At 34.8% G+C, this 19,621-nt stretch overlaps 1 protein-coding gene across 2 annotated transcripts in view; it reads left to right on the top strand.

Annotated features, from left to right (window-relative positions):
• The window catches only part of LRRK2 (leucine rich repeat kinase 2), a 158,359-nt gene that overhangs the window by 122,482 nt on the left and 16,256 nt on the right, over window positions 1–19,621 (top strand). Inside the window, exons 43-51 of one of the 2 annotated variants that reach the window (XR_004683328.1) lie at window positions 683–783; window positions 5,492–5,686; window positions 6,759–6,952; window positions 8,318–8,390; window positions 9,209–9,393; window positions 12,483–12,635; window positions 14,443–14,651; window positions 16,508–16,579; window positions 17,175–17,952. Coding sequence is in view for 1 of the 2 variants with exons in the window: in XM_035027906.1 (XP_034883797.1) it covers window positions 683–783; window positions 5,492–5,686; window positions 6,759–6,952; window positions 8,318–8,390; window positions 9,209–9,393; window positions 12,483–12,635; window positions 14,443–14,651; window positions 16,487–16,579; window positions 17,175–17,296 (1,325 nt within the window). In the remaining variant the exon portion in view is untranslated. Of the gene's footprint in view, window positions 1–682; window positions 784–5,491; window positions 5,687–6,758; window positions 6,953–8,317; window positions 8,391–9,208; window positions 9,394–12,482; window positions 12,636–14,442; window positions 14,652–16,486; window positions 16,580–17,174; window positions 18,513–19,621 lie in introns of those variants that run through there. The other variant, XM_035027906.1, reaches the window with a different exon arrangement.

Below are 19,621 nucleotides of genomic sequence, written 5' to 3'. Positions count from 1 at the left end.
ACTCTTTTAAATTTTTCTCATATTTTCTGCTTTCACCTTCACTTAAGAAATATTTTTGAGTGTATGCTGTGTGCCAAGTACAGGGAATATAGCTTTGCCTACCTCCTTAGGGGGGACCTTCAGATTCCCAGCAAAAGGAAATTTATTATTATTTGGATGAACTTTGAGCACAATCTGGGTCATTGCCCTAATTTCACTAGTTAGCTGTCCAGTGACAGTTTCCAGGTCTCTGGTTTATACCAGCCAGAAGAATGGCACACCTCTTGTAAAAAAGAAATGTACACAAACCGATTGTGGGGGTATGAAGATTAAATGCTTGCCAACTTCAAATATTAAAATAAAAAACTACTTCCATAGAAGTCTAATTATTATATGAACAAAAGTATCTTCAAAGTATGTGTGAAATGCAGGTGTACAATGAAAAATCTATTATTTTATTCAATCAGTATTTGTCTTTTTTTATATAATAAAAAATCAAGATGTCTTTTTTGATGCCTCTAGTAGAGATAAAGCTAACAAAATTATCTTTAAGTTTGTGATATAAGTAGATCCAAACTAAATACAGGATTATGGAGATCAATGTTTTCCTTTGCATGGTCTGGACCTCTAATATACATTGAAAGGAAATGAAGCAATTGTTCTGCTTTGTCTAATGTTATAGCATGTGTTTTGAATGTTTTAGATCCAGTTAAAGAATATGGCTGTGCCCCATGGCCCATGGTTGAGAAGTTAATTAAAAAGTGTTTGAAAGAAAATCCTCAAGAAAGACCTACTTCTGCCCAGGTACTTTTATAGTCAAAATTTATCAATATTTTATACAGAACATCCAATACATGTATGTACACATATATAATCTTCACACACACACACATATATATTCAAATATATAAATAAACACACACATACACACATATGACAAACAGTGATAAAGCAAAACTTCTCTATTCCCCACCACACAGGGATCAAAATAAAGAACACTGATAACACCTGGGAGTCCCCGTATGCTTCTTCCTGATTGTATCACTTTCCTTTCCCTATAGATGCAGCCACTTTGCTGACTTTTGAGATAATTCTTGCTTTTCTTTTCCTTATGTTTGCTACCCAGTTTAGTGTTCCTGTATTCATTTTTTATTTAAAATAGAATTATAGTCATGTCATGTTCTGAGATATTTTCAGTTGTTCCCCCAGCCTTATTTTGTAAGCTTTATGGAGGTTTTAAACATAGCTGTTGATTATTTTCACCGCAATTCTATTCCACTGTTTGAATGAGCAACAATGTATGTACCCATGAGCATGTCTATGGGTATCGGTATTGTTTTCAGTGTTTTGCTATTATGAACATGGTTGTACCTGTGTCCTAGTGCAGGATATATGAGAACTGCTTTGTGATATATACCTAGGAGTTGAATTGCAGAATCATAAGATACGTGAATATCCATATTGTTTTCTGAAGAAGTTGTACCAGCTTAACACTTCAATCATCTGTATGTTAGGGTAGCCATTTCTCTATATATTCCCCCTAAATGTAGTACTATCTGAGTTCATAATTTTTCCAAAATATGTTGTCTTGTAGATTGATTTATATTTTCCTAATTACTAATAAGGATGACCATCTCTTTATATGTTCATTGGTTATATATATGTTTACTCCTCTGGGAAATGCCTGTTCACTACTTTGCCTATTTTCCTATTGGATTATTTGCATACAAATGAACTAAGAAAAAGAAAAAAGAAATACTAATCCTTTATTGGTTATATATTGCAAATTTCTTTTCCCAGTCTGTGGTTTGCCTTTTTATTTCCTGCAGAGTACCTTTGATATTCTGTTTGATGAACAGAATATCTTACTTTTAATACAGATAAATTTTAACAACCCTTTTTATGGTTATTACTTTTGGGGTCCTGTTTGAAGAAGTCCTTATTTCTTCCAGAATCACAAAAATATTTACCTATGGTTTCTTCAAAATGGTTAAAAGTTTTGCTTTTGACACTTAAGTTCTTAACCCATCAAGAATTGACATTTTTATCTGAATCCAATTTCCTTTTTCCTATATGGATAACTAAATTTTCCAGCTTCATCAATTAAATAGTTTCTTCCTTTTTTTTCTATTGATCTCCCCCCACCCTGCCATTTTCACTCCATAATTTGTCAGATACACACACATCCACACACATGTTCTCTTGCATTGGTCAGTTTGTCTGTTCTTCCTCTAATACTATCCTGTCTTAATTCCTGTCACTTTACAAGTCTCCTTTCTTTACTTATTTTTCTCCTCTAGGAATGTGTTAGCTATTCTTCAGCTTATATACATATAAATTTTAAAATCACTTTGTCGACTTTTATGAAAAACCCTACTGTGATTTGGTTTGGACTTGCAATGAATCTGCAGATAATTTGGGGAGGATTCTATCTTTATGATATTAAGTCGGTCTATGCTTTTTATTTATTTATTTGTTTTATTATGTTATGTTAATCACCATACATTACATCATTAGTTTTTGATGTAGTGTTCCATGATTCATTGTTTGTGTATAACACCCAATGCTCCATTCAATATATGTACCCTCTTTAATACCCATCACCAGGCTAACCAATCCTCCCACCCCCCTCCCCTCTAGAACCCTCAGTTTGTTTTTCAGAGTCCATCGTCTCTCATGGTTTGTCTCCCCCTCCGATTTCCCCCCCTTCATAAGTCGTTCTATTCTTGAATGTGAGTTATCTTCCTATTGATGTTTTCTTAAGTGTCTTTCAATATAGTTTTATAATTTTGCATACAGGCCTTTTGCATTTTTTCTCAAACTTTCTTGCTGCAAATTGCTTTAAATTCAATTCCTTGCTTGAGATTTTTTTTTTTTTTTTCACTACCCAGGTGATGGGAATCTGGTCTACAAATCTTAAGAACAAGCTTGTGGATAGCAATTTCTTAGGGTTCTTTTCCCTCCTCCCCCTCTGCCTGTAAAGTCCCAGGCATCTTTCCTTGTACCAGAGAAAGTGGAAGCATGAGGCAGCTTTATTCCTGGTTCTCATTTCCTTGGAATATGTAGCCCTTTGGGGTCCCAGCTTTATGGGAATAGACCTTTATTGGACTTCACTTTGGGCAGCCTCTAGATTTAAACTTCTTTCTCACTGACCGACAAGATATCGAAAACCACATATCAGTTTGCCTTCAATAGACAAATGCCTTTAAGGAAATATCTGACTTTAGGGTTCAATTGACCTCTCTGTCTTTCACTGGATTCTGTCTTTCACTAATATTTTGGCCTGGTAAGTCCTTAAGATGTTGTGAGATCTTTTTTTTAAGAGATTAAAAAAATAATTTCCTTAGCATTTTAAGTTGCTTTTAGATGGGTGGTTTGTCCAACTAACCTTTTCCACCATATTATCAGAAATAGATTGCTTACTACGTTTTGAACTGAAACAGATTTTAGTAGATCAAAACAAGAGCCCTCTTTATGTTGTGGACTCTTGATTTTGTATCATAATTCGTTGAAAAATATTTGTTCAACTTTAAAGTTTCTACTCAAAAATAGCTGAGTACATACACTGACTTTAACAAACATTATGTAATTATCTTGGCTACATTCCCTACCTTCCCCCTTCCCCTAGTTTTATTAAGACATAATTGACATAGACATTGTATTAGTTTTTAGGTGTACAACATGATGATTTGATACATATATATTATGAAGTTATTACCACAATAAGTTTAGTTAACATCCATTACCTCACACATTACAATTTTTTTTTCTTGTGATAAAAACTTTTAAGATCCACTCTCTTAGCAACTTTCAAATATACTGTATAGTATTGTTAACTTTAGTCACCATGCTATACATTATATTCCTGTCTTATAACTGGAATTTTGTACCTTTTGACCCCCTTCACCCATTTTACTCACTCCCATGCCCTGCCTCTGGCAACCATCAGTCTGTTTTCTGTATCTAGAAGCTTGTTTGGTTTTGTTTATTTTATTTTATTATATTTTAGATTCCACGTATAAGTAGATACCACATAGTATTTGTCTTTCTCTGATGTATTTCACTTAGCATTATGCCCTCAAGGTCCATCCATGTCACAAATGGCAGAATTTCCTTCTTACTTATGGCTGAATAATATTCCATTGTATATACATATACATATATATCATATTTTCTTTATTCATTCATCCATTGATGAACACTTAGGTTGTTTCCACATCTTGGCTACTGTGAATAATGCTGCAATGAACATGGGGGTGAAGATATCTTTTAAAGATAATGATTTCATTTCCTCTAGGTATATACCCTGAACTGGAAGTTCCATGGTAGTTCTGTTTTTAATTTTTTGAGGAACTTGCATAATGCTTTCCATGGTAATTGCAGCAATTTATATTCCCACCAACAGCGCACAAAGTTTCCTTTTCCTCCATCCTTCCCAGCACTTCTTATTTCTTGTCTTTTTGATTCTAGCCATTCTGGCAGGTGTGAGGTGATATGTCCTGGTGGTTTTGCTTTGTATTTCCCTGATGATGAGTGATGTTGAGCACCTTTTCATGTACTAGTTGGCCATTTGTATGTCCGCTTGTTTGTAAATTTTGGTTACCACTGCTGTTATTCACTTGTATTTTGGTTACCCCCACTGGTGTTAATCACTTGTATTTTTAAATTTTTTTTCACAGTGAAATTTTCCATAGCTTAATTATTGTTTTACTCTTTCCTCCTTTTATTTTCAATAATACTTTACCTGTATTTTATAGATTACATAACTACCTTGAATTTTTTTTTTTTTTAGTATATGACAATATTTGACTTTGACATACCCACTTAATCTTTAAGTACAGTATATATTAGGCAAGATAGGTAGACTCATCACCTTTGTCAGATGAGGCGTAGAGAATAAGGAGCTTTCTCAGAGTCTCGTGGGTGGAAGGCAAGTGGCTGTGTCATGGCTCTAATTCCAGTTTCCCAAGTCCTGGTTCTGTTTCCTTACAGTGGTCCCCGCCCACCTTGCCTGTCTCTCTAGTTCTTTTGTGTTTCAAAGAAAAACATGAAAACAGAATCTAGAAGTGATTTGTGAATTTCATTACCAGAGATCAAAAGTTCTTTTCCCTTCAGTTGGCAGAAGGTCTGTTCCATTGCTGGCCAGTGTTTATCTGTAACATGATGTGTCTCTGTGGTATCAAACTGAGTGAAAAATAGCTCCTGACTCTGTTAAATTTCTGTTCAGTTGGCACTTTTGAGATTTTCTTTCTTTTCAAGTTACAAAACATACCATACAGTCAAAAGAGTCTATCTCATGCTTAGTCTAAAAATAAGTATTATTTTAATGTAATTTTATCTGTAGTTTGGGTTATTTATCCTGTTGCTTGGATTAGATCACAGTTTAACAGATTTAGGTTTTTCTTGATAGAGCTATAACACATCATTCTACATTATGCACAATAATATGATCTTTCAAGAGGACATATGTTAACTTCATGTGTATTGTTTTGTTATTTTTAAACTTTCTCAGGTCTTTGACACTTTGAATTCAGCTGAGTTAATCTGTCTGATGAGACATATATCAATACCTAAAAACTTTAGTGTTGAATGCATGGTTGCTACAAATCATAACAGCAAGAATGCAAGCATCTGGCTGGGCTGTGGGCACCGTGATAAAGGACAGCTCTTATTTCTCGACTTAAATACAGAAAAACACACTCCTGAGGTAAATTCAAGTACTCTTTAAATTACAGATACTTTAGAAAATTTATTTTGTGGGTGATTTTAAAGCATGTGTCAGTTAAAAAAGTTATTTTGGAAGAAATTAAATGAAAGCAATATAGGAGTATTATTTAGCTTTCTGGTAGAACAAGAGTATTTATTTACATGAAATTAAATAGGCTGTGTTTTGTTTTAAAAGCATAGTATATGTGTGTCTTAGGTCAGGATTCCTAGAAACAGTCTAAGACAGAGTTTCTTGTACAGTGATTTAAGGAGAGAGTAACTTTTAAGGAAGTGAAGGAAGTCAAAAAGGACAGGGGAAGAGATTCCACACAAATGTAGTTTCTGAGGAAATCTACCCTCCATCTTTAGCCATGAGAAATTCTGGGGTTTGAATAGCAGCACAGATTGATCTCTGAAGGGAGTCAGTCTTTCATTCCCACATAGCAGTCAGTCATTGGCTTCAGTCTGTCCAAGGATGGGTGTGATGTCACCTCCCAGCCATTTCCGGGCAAGCTAGCCCCCCCATCAGCGAAGGGCAGTTCTGCAGTGGAGGGTGCTGCTCTGAGCCGTTAGTTTTATCTCAGCACTCAGCACTCAGAATGGGAGGGGGGTGCATGCACACACATGACTGACAGAGGAAATCTGAGCCCAGCTTTACAAGATGGATCAATAAATTGTATTAGCAAATAAAAGATAAATTTCTAGACTTACAAAATAACCTAATATTTTGACTGTTGCCTTGAAATAAAGGTTATGCCTAATTATTATTCTTAAAGTTGAACAATCCCTTCATATTATTTTGACGGAGTGAGAAATAATGATACCAAAAAACAAATTTCAATTTTAATTCTAGTTTCCGATGCACTTTAGAAGGGCAAAATTGTTTGCCAGTTAATTCATTTATTGTTGAAAGTTAAGTAAAATTGGCATTGTTTTTAAAATTAAAAGCAAGAGAATAAAACGAGTTAAGTGTCTGGATAACAATATTTTCATTCTACTCATATTCTAGTTACTTAAGCTTGAATCAAGTTCTTCAGAGTGTGTTTTCTTTTCTTCTTCTTTTTTTTAAACAGGAAGTTATTGATAGTAGAATACTGTGCCTGGCTTTGGTGCCTCTTCCTGTGGAAAAGGAAAGCTGGATTGTGTGTGGGACACAGTCTGGCATGCTCCTGGTCATCAATACCGAAGATGGGGAAAAGAGACATACCCTTGAAAAGATGACTGATTCTGTGACTTGCTTGTATTGCAATCCCTTTCCCAAGCAAAGGTGCTGTAGTGAATTTGAACTTTGGGAGAAAATTACATACCTTTTGTATGACTGAATTGTGTGGAAAACTGTTATTGCTTCAGCAAAAACTGCTCATTTTTAACATATTTCTATTTATTTGCATATTTTAAAGGGCATTGTGGGAGGCCACAACGATATTCTTATAGCTCGAGCTGCGGCCATTGTTATAAAACAGATCAGTCCCTTCTTCAGGCCAGCCACACCTACTGCTGGTGATACTTCAGCCCTGGTCTATTCTTTACCAGCCCTCACATCAGTTTGCTTTTCTTTGTAGGGCCTCTTCAGGGATGACTTTTTCTTTATCCTTTTTTTGAATATTAATAGCCTGTTATGTGCTGGTTTAAAACATATCAGTTCACTATCAAATTGAGAAAATATCCAGTAAATGAATTCATAAGTTATTAATAGGTGAAAATGACTCAAGCATTATTAGTTGTGGGGATGTCATTTCAAAGGAATTTATCTAAATGGCAGGATTGCAGGTGTGAGTCACAGGCTGACTGCTATAATACTTGGGGCAGGATGATTTCCAGGAGCCATTAAGATTATACCCCATGTATTACTCTGGTTTAAGTCAATACTGGAAAATAATATTAGAAAAAATGTGAAACTAAAGTTTTTGGCAGCTGAAATAGAAACTCCACTGGCAGTTTTGGAGTTGAAATTATTTGGATATCGTCAAAGAAAAATGTCATCAGATGGCATTAAATAGGCAAGGAAGACTTTATTTAAGCTTATTGCAATAAGGGACAGAGATTGAACTCAACTCTCTGTGCTGAAACAAAAGGTGGCAGAGTTTTTAACACTGGGATGAGCTAGTAGAAGAGTACTGGAGGACTTAATATGTGGGGGGGGGGTCAGTGTGATTAGGCCATCTGTGTTTGCTAATTGTTGCTTATTTTATTTTATTTATTTTATTTTATTGTTCATTATGTTCAGTTAGCCAGCGTACAGTACCTCATAAGTTTTTGATGTAGTGTTCAACGATTCAGTGGTTTTGCGTTATTGAAGTTAAGCTCCTACCCTCCCAAGAGACTGGGAGATGGGGCCCTGCCTTTCTTGATGATTACATTTCAAAAGGAAGGCTCCTAGTTCCCAGAGACACATACCTGGGCCTGGGCTGTAGAACTGACAAGAGGCTGAGGGGTTATATCTCAAATGGGCAGAGCAAGAATTTACAGCTGTTCAGTTTTCTAAATAAATGCCATAAGAAAAGGGATGTCAGGGGCCCATAGTCACGCAGAAACCTGTCTAAAGTTTAGTCAGCTTTAGAGGGGAACGTTATGGCCATCTTGGTCAATATCACCATTCTTTTTATAACAATTTTGACATTTTTTCTTTTAGCAAGCAAAAAAATTTTCTTCTGGTGGGAACTGCTGATGGCAATTTAGCAATTTTTGAAGATAAAACTGTTAAGGTAAATGTTGAATCCATTCTACATCAAAAATTGTTTTAAGTTATTTGTTTTATATATGCTTATTCCCACCCCTCTTCTAAGTGACATAAACTCCCTAAGAGCAAGGTCAGAAATTCTGCTTTTCATCTTCTTTTCCTTTTTTTTCATCTATTGCATACAATAGATCCTCTATAAATACTTGTTGACTATACATTTTATATGAATGAACTAAGGATAAAATGATAAATGAGATCTGATTTAAAATGTTAGTAATGAAAATAATTCTATTTTTAATAAATGAAGTGATAATTCCTTATAAATATATTGTGGAAAAAACAAAACTTAAGTTTTAAATATGGCTGGCCACCAACTTTTTCTTTAGTCTGGAAGAAATCATATAACTTTCTGTTCTTCAGATTTTCTTTAGTCTGGAAGAAATCATATAACTTTCTGTTCTTCAGATTCTCATTTATCAATAAAACATTTATTCTTTCCTCCATCCATGCATCTGTGGTTCCATCTATTTATCCAACATCCTACCCATTTATACTCCTTGTTATCAAAAAGCTGATTATCTGATGAGAGACAAACAAGTAGAGTATAATCCCTGAGTTATTTCCTGTAAATTTTTTGCATGGAGAAGTACAGAGATTGGTTTGCATTCCACTTGAATTGAATCGTGTTTTCATAAATCCTTTGAAAAATGTATCTTGAATTTTTATTTTAAGACCTCTAGCCATTTATGATGGAAAAGTAGCTTTTAGAAAGCACAGCAAATTATACAGCATTTCCTTTTGCAGATACTCAGTTTAATTAATGTGTTTCTCTTCTTGGCAAAGTGTAAAGGAGCCGCTCCTTTGAAGATACTAAATATAGGAAATGTCAGTACTCCACTGATGTGTTTGAGTGAATCCATGAATTCAACTGAAAAAAACATTATGTGGGGAGGATGTGGTACAAAACTTTTCTCATTTTCTGATGATTTCACCATTCAGAAGCTCATTGAGACAAAGACAAATCAGCTGTAAGTTATTTCTATCTATACAATTAATTTACTACTTTATTCATGTTTATTCTTTTTATAATCATATCAATAATGCTATTGCAATCCAAGTAAAAATCTTTTAAAATGCATAATTTATTTTTCTATTAAAGATATCACCCAGCCTCATCATGTTTGGGATAAAATATGAAAAACCATGATAATCTAGTAGTATTTATCAATCTAAATTTTTAACAATTTCATTATCTCTGTATCAAATTAAACATGAATTTGATAGGTGATAAATTTAGCAGTATTTTACTTCATCTGTGGGTTTTACATATGCGTTTTGGATAACTTCCATTAAATGTTGATTGTAAGAAACATATGCCTCAGGAATAAAGTCATCTCTAGATTTGATAATTACACAGATGTCCTCTATACAGCAAAGTTAATGATAGCCACTTTCAAGTGAAAATAAACTATAAACCTTGTACCAATTTGTTGTTTCAATATTTAGAGTTGCATTTTAACCAAATCATTGCAGTTAGTTCTTCTGTATTACATTCTTCAGGGAGAAGCAGTGTAGGTTGGTGGATAACAGCATAAATTGTAGTTCAGATATTGGCTTTGCCATGTATTGATTATGTAAACTTGGGCAAGAATTTCTTAAATACCCAGTCTTCTCTAACCTGAGAATTGTAATATATTCTATCTCAAAGGGATGTTTGGAAGACTAGACAAAATTAATATAGGGAGCTAACAGAATGCCCAGGACTTGGTAAGCTCTAGTAAATATTAGTTATGATTATAAATCGCTTTGAGTCACAAATCCCTATCTTGGAATATCCTGGTTTCTCAATATCTATCCAGTTGCCCAAGACCAAAATTCTGGGAGCAATCCTTGACTCCTTTGTGCTTTACTCCCTTTGTCTACTTAACTCTCCTTCTAATCGACTCTCATATTCTTGTATTTCTCACTTTTCCTACTGCTGCTTCCATGGGGCAGGCTGTCATCCACCATCGATCACCATGTTATCAAGAGCATTTTTCTAACCAGTTCTCAACCTCTGATTGTGCTCCGTTTAGTCCATTCGCAACATTGCAGACAGAGGGGCTCTTCTAAAATGCAAATCAATCTGATGTCAGTCTCTTGCTTAAAACCCCCAGTCAGGTCCCATTGTCCTTTACATGATGTTCAGATTTCTTAAGAGAGCTTACCAGACCCTTGCTTCCCTCTCTAAATTAATATTTTGCAGCCTCCTTGCCCTCTGTGCTTTAGCCAAACTGAAATCATCTCAGTTCTCAAAGACACCTTTGTTTATTTCCCTGGCTATATATTTAAACTAGGGTCCTCCCTCTCTTGGATGATGATTGTGTTCCCTGCTGAGTTTAATTCAGATGTCACTTCCTCTGAGTGGTGGTGTCTGATTCCACCTGTGCAGATTAGGTGCCTTGGATTTGTTCTCCAATTGCAGCTCTTATGTCCCTTCATTGTTATAAAAGAAGTTTCAAAAATGTTTTCCTAATAATACTAAACCTACTGGTTTTCAGCTTGGTCCCACTTAGAAACCACTAGGTAGCTGAAAATAATCTTCTGCCTGGGACTCACCTCAGACAAATTAAATCAGAAGAATTCATCATGGGGTGGGGCCCATGTGTCAGTATTTTTCTTTTCAGGCTCTCAGGTGATTCAAAAGTAGAGTTGGGGTTCAGATACATTGCTATGTATTGTAGGTTCTCGTGGGTGAGGATTTTTGTTTTCTGTCATGTTCACAGATTTGTTTCCTAGTGTGTGGTATGTGGTACATGTTTGGATAAACTTATTCTCATTCTGGAATTTCCACTTTTAACCAACCTAAACAAGCCTGAAAATATTTAGAAAGAAGGCCCTCCAGTTTTTCTTTTTTTAATTTCATAGAGCATGTTATGAGATCATGGGTATCGATCCCCTACATTTCCATGTAAGATTTGGAGTATAAACACTTTCCCAGAGAGATCACTCATAAACATGAAGCTTTCAAAGCTGCTCACGTCCCAAAAGAGATTAGGACCCAGTTTCATAGACACATGGAAATATTTACTCTCTTCTCAAAACGCATCTCCTGTTGCCTTGGTCTCTCCCTGGCTAAGCAGATACCACATCGCTAATTAGATGCTGCCTCATCCTCACTGCCCTCCTTATTCCTCGGTACACACTGACAGAGGCATGACAGGGAGTAAAAGATGATGGGGCCTCTGGAGCCATGGGCCTCCAAAGACTTGCGTAGAGTCCTCCTTCTGTACCATGCCAGTCATGTGGCCTCGAGCAAGTTATTTAGCACTTGTAAGCTTTCTGTAATCACAGACATTGAGATTTGTAATATTTTATAAGATTTTTACTGAGGATCAAATAGGATAACACACAAAAATATTTTATAAATTCTAAAACTATGGAACATTTGGACTAGTTTGGCTGTCTTCTGTTAAATACAGCAACAGGGAGGAATTGCCTAAAACGTAGCAGCTGTCTGGCAACACGTGTTTTTGCCTCCTTCGCCAGGACAAGAAAGATGGAGGAAAAAAGTCTTCCTACCCTAGGACAAACTAAAGATTTTTTTACACCCTGTGACATTTTCATGTCATTTATCTGATTGCATTGCAACTTTAACCATTTTAACTTTTTCGTGGTTGTGCATTCCTTCTGTTAGTTCATTCCTCATCCATCCATTCTTCTGTCCATCCACTTCACAGACTGCCTACTTTGTTAACCAGGCATTTTTCTAGATAGATACTCACCCGTCTATCACTAGATAGATAGGTACTTGGTGACTCTTCACTGGATTGCAGTTATATAGAAAATACATGGTCCTTGCCCTTAAGAAATCACATTTACAGTCTAGTGTCAGGGATGTACTATTTAATAAATGCAATTTTACATTTCATAAGCTCTAAAGTATTACAGCTAGTACCAGTGCAGGAAAGGGAATGACTGGTGTATTTTGATAGGTCAGGGATGAATTTCAGAGGAGCTGACTTTTAAGTTAAGCCTCAAGGACTAACTAGTAGGAGTTTGCCATGAAGATAGGGCCTATGGTAGCCAATCTGTATGCAAGAAATGAATAGTAGTGACATTCTTTCTTTCCCTCTAGGTTTTCTTATGCAGCTTTCAGTGATTCCAACATCATAGCGGTGGTGGTAGACACGGCTCTCTACGTTGCTAAGAAAAATAGCCCATTTGTGGAAGTACGGGATAAGAAAACTGAAAAACTCTTTGAACTAATAGACTGTGTGCACTTTTTAAAGTAAATTAATTGTTTTTTAATTGTATTTTATTGTGGAAAGAATATAATGTGACATTGATCCTCTTAACAAATTTTTAGGTGTATAACATATTGTTGACCGTAGGTACAATGTCATTGGTTCTTTATTTTATGCTTGTAAGAGCTGTCTTTACATTTCAGATTTCACAGAGAAAGGCAGTATGACTAATAGTACTTTGTTTCTACCTCTAACTAGAAAACTAAACAAACAAAAACTCAGAAACAAAATTGTTATTGCTTTTTAGCACAATCTCTTGGTATCTAGCAAATTTCATTTTGGAAAAAAAAGAAATATAATGTATATGGTTTCTTCAAAGTATTACAAAGAATATTCTCTAATGAAAAAATAGTACATTATTGAAAGTGATCATACTGGATTCATTGCTGATGGTACATCTAGTGATGTTACAGTATCGATGTTTCCTACTCTTTTAAAAAAGATTTTATTTATTTATTTTAGAGGGAGAGAGAGAGTGGGAATGGGGTGAGGGGCAGAGGGAGAGAATCCGAAGTAGATGCCTCGCTGAGTGCAGAGCCCGACATGGGGCTCAATCCTATGACCCTGAGATCATGACCTGAGCGGAAACCAAGAGTTGGATGCTTAACCAACTGAGCCATCCAGGCAGCCCTCAAAGTTTACTACTTATTTTATCCTATAGGTCCAAGGATACTTTGCTCTCAAGTCACAAAACAATTTTAAAAATGGGGGATAACCTACTGGACTGGCCAGTGCACTAAGTCCCTAAGGACGAAGGGTCAAGACACCAGACTGACAGCCAGTTCTTAGTCTGATCCAGCATGTCAGACACAAATCTCAGACTTCAAATCAAACACATCTTTTGTGTGCTACTGCTGGGAAACAGGACCACTGCCAGCCTTATTTGCTAGCCGCTTTATATTTTTTCTTTTGTTTTGTTTTTACTATGTAGATTTTTTATACTCTGGAAAACACTTAGATTATGCCCTATGTCTATAAAATGAGACTTCAAAGTTTACTCTCCTAGAATCTTTTCGTTTTTCTCTGGATGGTAAGGCAATTTATATTCTAAAGTGCTGGGAGTTCTGGCTGGTAAAGACTCCCTTACTTCCTGAAGTTCTAGAAGTATTAGAGTTCTTTTATTTCTCGACACCTCATTTTTGTCATGAATTATTCATTGGCTCAGGGAAAAATTTAGTGGTTGGTATTGATATCTTATACAGGCAAATGACTACAATTTAATTTTCCTTTGTAAATTTTAGACTTCATGGAAAGCTTTTGAAAGTAACTTTTTCTATTTATATTGGGCAAATTTATTCTTTTTTTTTTTTTAAGATTTTATTTATTTATTCATGAGAGACAGAGAGAGAGAGAGAGGCAAAGGGAGAAGTAGGCTCCCAAGGAGCAGAGAGCCCGATGCGGGACTCGATCCCAGGACCCTGGGATCATGACCTGAGCTGTAGGCAGACGCTTAACCATCTGAGCCACCCAGGCGCCCCAAATTTATTTATTTTTTTACTGAATTACATAGGCTTGTTACTTATAAAAATTATATCCATTTTATGTACTTCAGAATTTATTGAAGTTAAGGGGCTATGGTTGTGTTATCTTTGATAATTTGTTTCAAGTAGAGAAGCTACTTCGGCATTCTGTATTTAACAAAACCAGTTTTGTAGGATATTAATGATATATAATGCATATTCTCATGTATTCATAGTTTAAGATGCTGTATATATTATTTATATGTAGATATACATCTATTTTATCTCTCAGTTGTTGATAAAACTATTAATGCATACTTTATGGTTTTAGGGAGGAAATGGTCAAAGTAAATGCAGAATCAAAACACAAACTGTCTTATTCTGGGAGAGTGAAAACCCTCTGCCTCCAGAAGAACACTGCTCTCTGGATAGGAACTGGAGGAGGCCATATTTTACTTCTTGATCTTTCAACTCGTCGAATTATACGTATAATTCACAATTTTTGTGACTCTGTCAGAGTCATGATGACAGCACAGTTAGGTAAGTTTCTCTCCTTTAGATCTTTTCTCGTATTGTCTGAGATTATAAAAATATGCTTTTATTTTTAATTTTTCTCTCACTTTCCAATGTCATTTGAAGTGTCTTGGTCACAAAATGAAACAGGAGTGGGAGAAATTTGGAATGGGTCATTAAAAAAACAGAGAGAGTAGATGCTCTCAGTCCCATAGAGAAGCAGATTATTGCGGTTGAGCACTAAATTTGCATCTTACTTTTTATACCTAAGGCAAAAAGAGGAAATAGATAATGTTGATTATTTTTAAATTTTAACCAAAGATATTAAAGCAAATGTTTATTTTAATCAGTTTAAGCTTCCCACCCTTGTTAAGTTTGGTTTTTCATCCTATAAGCAAATTTATATTCTTGTAACAATATATGCTGAACTCTACAATGTGCAAGTATTGACAATCATGATGTTTTACACAAACTTTGTCTTTTCTTGCTCTTATTTTTCTATTTAAATATGAAGAAATCATAACAGCATGTGAAATATGTTTTCTACATAAATACATTCCATTGTCTTCTTTTAACTAATTATTTGGCTTAGAGTACAGTATTAGCATATATGCAAAGTTGATCATGAAAATAACATAATGGGATTAAGTTCTGTGAAACTAGAGTTTATATAACTTGAGCAAATACATCATAATGTGTTTGACAGGTGAAGAAAATAGTAAATTCCTTTTACAGGAATATATTAAGCAATGACAAGTGTTTCTCCTTACTCTCACCCAGTTTTTGTGAATGGATGTTGGAGTTGCACAGAAGGAGTGAGATTAGGTGCTGTGAGTGCCTAGTTAGCTATCAGGATACATGTCCACGCAAGCAGAGCAGTAGATGTCTAGTGGTTTGTCTCTCTAGTTTTATTCTACCAAGGTTGTTCCAACCTCTGACTTAATTCGTATGTACTTTAGGACCCAAGTGGTTGTTCCTTATTGACATTATGTGGGATTTCAGTGGGTTTAATTGATTTTTAAAATAAAGATAAAATTTAAACAGAATCTACAAGGTGTGGCAGGCACAATGTGGCTTCACCTCACCTTCCTAGCTTCTGCCCGTTACCACATTCCTCCCAGCGCTTTCTGCTCTAGAATATTGTTCAGTCCCTCTGAAATACCGTGCTTCATACGGCCACAAGGTTTTTCATGTGCTGTTTCCTTCTTGGCTTATTTAACTTAAGTTAATGTAATTAACTAAGCCAGGAAGATAGACTAAGTTAACTCTTTCTTCAAAATGGCAGTTCATATACCAAACCCCTGAGAAGTCAATAATGATGAGGTCAAACTTCTTTCTTGGGGGCTCTCATAACATCTCTCTTGCATAGCATTGGTCCTGGTCATGGATTTTTTAAATTAATGTCAATTTCCTCACTAGAACTAAACTCCATGTGGGTTGAGTTTCCATGTGTTTGTTTACCCCTTTACTGCTAGGGCCTCTCTAAGGCCTCTCAGCGAATGACTTGAGAAGAAAGTATGGCTCGGTGACAGACTCTCAGTGTATACATCCATCCAATTCTTTATCCAAGTGCTTCACATTTGACTAGTGGCAAATCACCTTCATGCACATGATCTCATTTAATATTATAACTTGGACTGTATAAACATTAAACCCATTTTTCAAAGGTTAAATTATTTTCTCAGATTGACACAATTTATAGGAATTATAGCAAGGAGTAGATCACAAATTTTTGAACATTAAATAATTGCTTGTCTTGGAGAGTTTTTATTCAATATAATTGAAGTGTCTCCTAAAAAGTAGAATTATAAAGTAAGTTCCAAGGACTTTTTAAAGTCCAACTTAATATATTGTTTTAACAGAAGACTCATATTTTTTTAAAGGAAGCCTTAAAAATGTCATGCTGGTTTTGGGGTATATCCGGAAAAGTACCGAAAGTACACAATACCAAAAAGGTAATGTTTAATAAGATACTGTATTCCAAACACATTGCAATGACATTGATGATTATAACATGTTATGTGTTTTATACATTTATAATAAATATAACATATGCTATAATACTTCAAGCAGTTTTAATTGGTAGCTTCTTTAGAGTGTAAATAATTTAAACATAAATCTTCAAAATTAAGTTTCAGTGATTTAGCAGTGTTAAGTATTTTTTGAAATGAAGTAGAAATACCAACCACTATAAAATGAGAACTAGCCCACATTTAAGCTAAATGTGGATATTTTTCCTTACAACTTACCAATATCCATATTAGGTCTGATTTTGAACAGTGTTTGAAAAAATGATTTCTTTCAAAAAATGAAATGTTAGATTATTAAAGGTCCATACTCTTTTTGAAATGTAGTAGTTCCTGTAAGATATTTTAAACATTTTCCAAATGGAGTTTCTTATAAATAGCAGTAATTTAGTGCATTATTTTTAGCTGTATTTATATATATATTTGTACAAGACAACTAAATATAAATGAACAAAATTGAAATAAAATAAAAATGCCTTATGGACGATCTTTGAAACATGGTTTCTTTTTTTTTCTTTTGTAGAGATACAATCTTGTTTGTCTGTTTGGGACATCAATCTTCCACATGAAGTGCAAAATTTAGAAAAACATATTGAAGTGAGAAAAGAATTAGCTGAAAAAATGAGAAGAATATCTGTTGAATAAGAGAGATATTGGAGATCTCTGTCTTTGGATGGGAAGATTTTTCTCTTGTAAATATTTCTTTAAAAATGTTTACATATGAAAAGGGTTCTTCCACTTTTTGAAATAGCTCATGTGTATATGAGGGAATTTATATATATTTTATTTTAAATATAAATATGTGTAAAAATAATTATCAGTGAAAATATGTTTTGAAGAACTATTTAAAATACAACATTATATTTCCTACACATCCTAATTAATTTTGTGGATTAAGTAATGAAAGGAAATCTGAAAAGTACATAATTGCAGGAGTCATACTAAAATTTACAAAGTGACTAATTTTGTTGCTGTTATCCGTAAGGAAAGTAAACATTATTTAAAATTCTGTGCTTAAACAAGACTGTTGTTTGATTACTTTCTAGGTATTCTGCAAAATAGAATCAAACTGTTAGACCCATTTCACATGTAATACATTCCTTCTTAGATTGCTTTTAAATGCAGCTATCACATAGGCTTGTAAACCGTAAATGAATTTTCACTAATAAAGCCCTTCATTGGGATGTGCATTCTCTTCATTGCTGATTCAAACAATGCATTTCATGCAACCTCCTTCCATCTGGAAGAAAATGTCATGAAAAGTGCTGATGAGAAAATGTAGCATATTGTTGTCATAGCCAGTTCTATCTTTGAATGTGGATACCCTGAAATTTGTATAATTGGTGTAAATACAATGTTCAGTCTTCAAGTGATATTTTTTATGTTTTAATTTGGATTCTCAGTGGTAAGCCAGACCTCTGGTTACTCATTCCTAATCTCTGCTCTAACACTTCTACCCATCTTCTTCCTAAATTTGTGACTCTGCACATCCTGCATCACTCAGGAAAAAAACCACATTTCCAGAATTACAGGATTCCACAACTCCCATTAGGACCATGGGCGCAAGTATGTTAACACTTTAGTTTGCTGAAAAAGGAAGGAGCTTCAGGCAATGATGGGTAAAAATACTTGCTAACCTAGTCTCCTAAATTATACCTAAATTGTTTAAATATCTTCCCACAGTAGGAATATCAGGGCCAAGTATCCAGGAAACAATTTGAGTGCCGTTTCTGTTTTAAGGAAAAACATTTCTGGTAAATTCATTGGCCCTGGCCAATATTCATAATTTCAAACAATTTCCTGTGATAGGATAACCAGTCCATTTAATATTCTCAGAACTGACTGATGTTGTGTTATAGGATGATTTTTTAAAAAATGGAGGAGTTTGTTCCTGTGATATTTCTCATTGTTACTTTGTATTTATTGCAATTTTTTACAAAGGTAATTATGAAGAAATATGTAAAATGAACATTGTATTTAAATGGAATAATAAACATTTTTAAAGCATGTTTAAGAATTTTAAAACTTTGTGATGTTTTATTTTTCACGTATAGGTCTATAATATGAAATTTTGCATTAATGTGTGTATGAGATACATAGAAAATGCTAACTAAAGTTTTCTCTTGAGGATTTATTCAGTTTTCTATAGTACACGTAAATTCCAGGATCCCAGGATAAAAGCTGATAGGCCTGATCTATTTCATTTTCAAGTTTTCATAAAAATTTTCTTAAGTAGGATTATTCACTCTTTTTTTTTTTTTAAAGATTTTATTTATTTATTTGAGAGAGAGAGAATGAGAGACAGAGAGCATGAGAGGGAGGAGGGTCAGAGGGAGAAGCAGACTCCCTGCTGAGCAGGGAGCCCGATGCGGGACTCGATCCCGGGACTCCAGGATCATGACCTGAGCTGAAGGCAGTCGCTTAACCAACTGAGCCACCCAGGCGCCCGGATTATTCACTCTTGAGTACAGAAAAAAATGACTTTAGAACAATTTATAAAAAAATTGACAGTTACTTTAAGTTTTTTTCTGGCTAGAACCCCCAAATAAGCTACTAATCTTTATAAAAGCGTAAGCATTTATATTAATAGAAAATATTTTGGAGAGGAAGTTTAAATTTAAAAAGGGAGCCCCGGTTGGGACACCTGGGTGGCTCAGTCGGTTAAGCATCTGCCTTCGGCTCAGGTCATGATCCCAGGGTCCTGGGATGGAGTCCCACATCAGCCTCCTTGCTCAGCGGAGAGCCTGCTTCTCCCTCTGCCTGCCCTACCTGACTCTTCCCCTGCCTGTGCTCTCTCTCTCTCTGACAAATAAATAAATAAAATCTTTAAAAGGATTAAGAAAAAAAAAAAGGTAACCCCCAGATCTAATTCTGGCAAGCACTATGGATTATGTGTGAACTACTTTAAGTAAAATTCATCTTATTTTTCATCAAGACTGTGACATAAATTGATGAAACAGCAAAAACAAC

The sequence above is a fragment of the Mirounga leonina genome, unplaced genomic scaffold (assembly GCF_011800145.1).
Source record: "Mirounga leonina isolate KUSES-001 unplaced genomic scaffold, KU_Mleo_1.0 Mir_201, whole genome shotgun sequence".
NCBI lineage: Eukaryota > Metazoa > Chordata > Mammalia > Carnivora > Phocidae > Mirounga > Mirounga leonina.
Note: the sequence above shows the minus strand (reverse complement) of the source record. Positions and strands in the feature narration are given on the sequence as shown.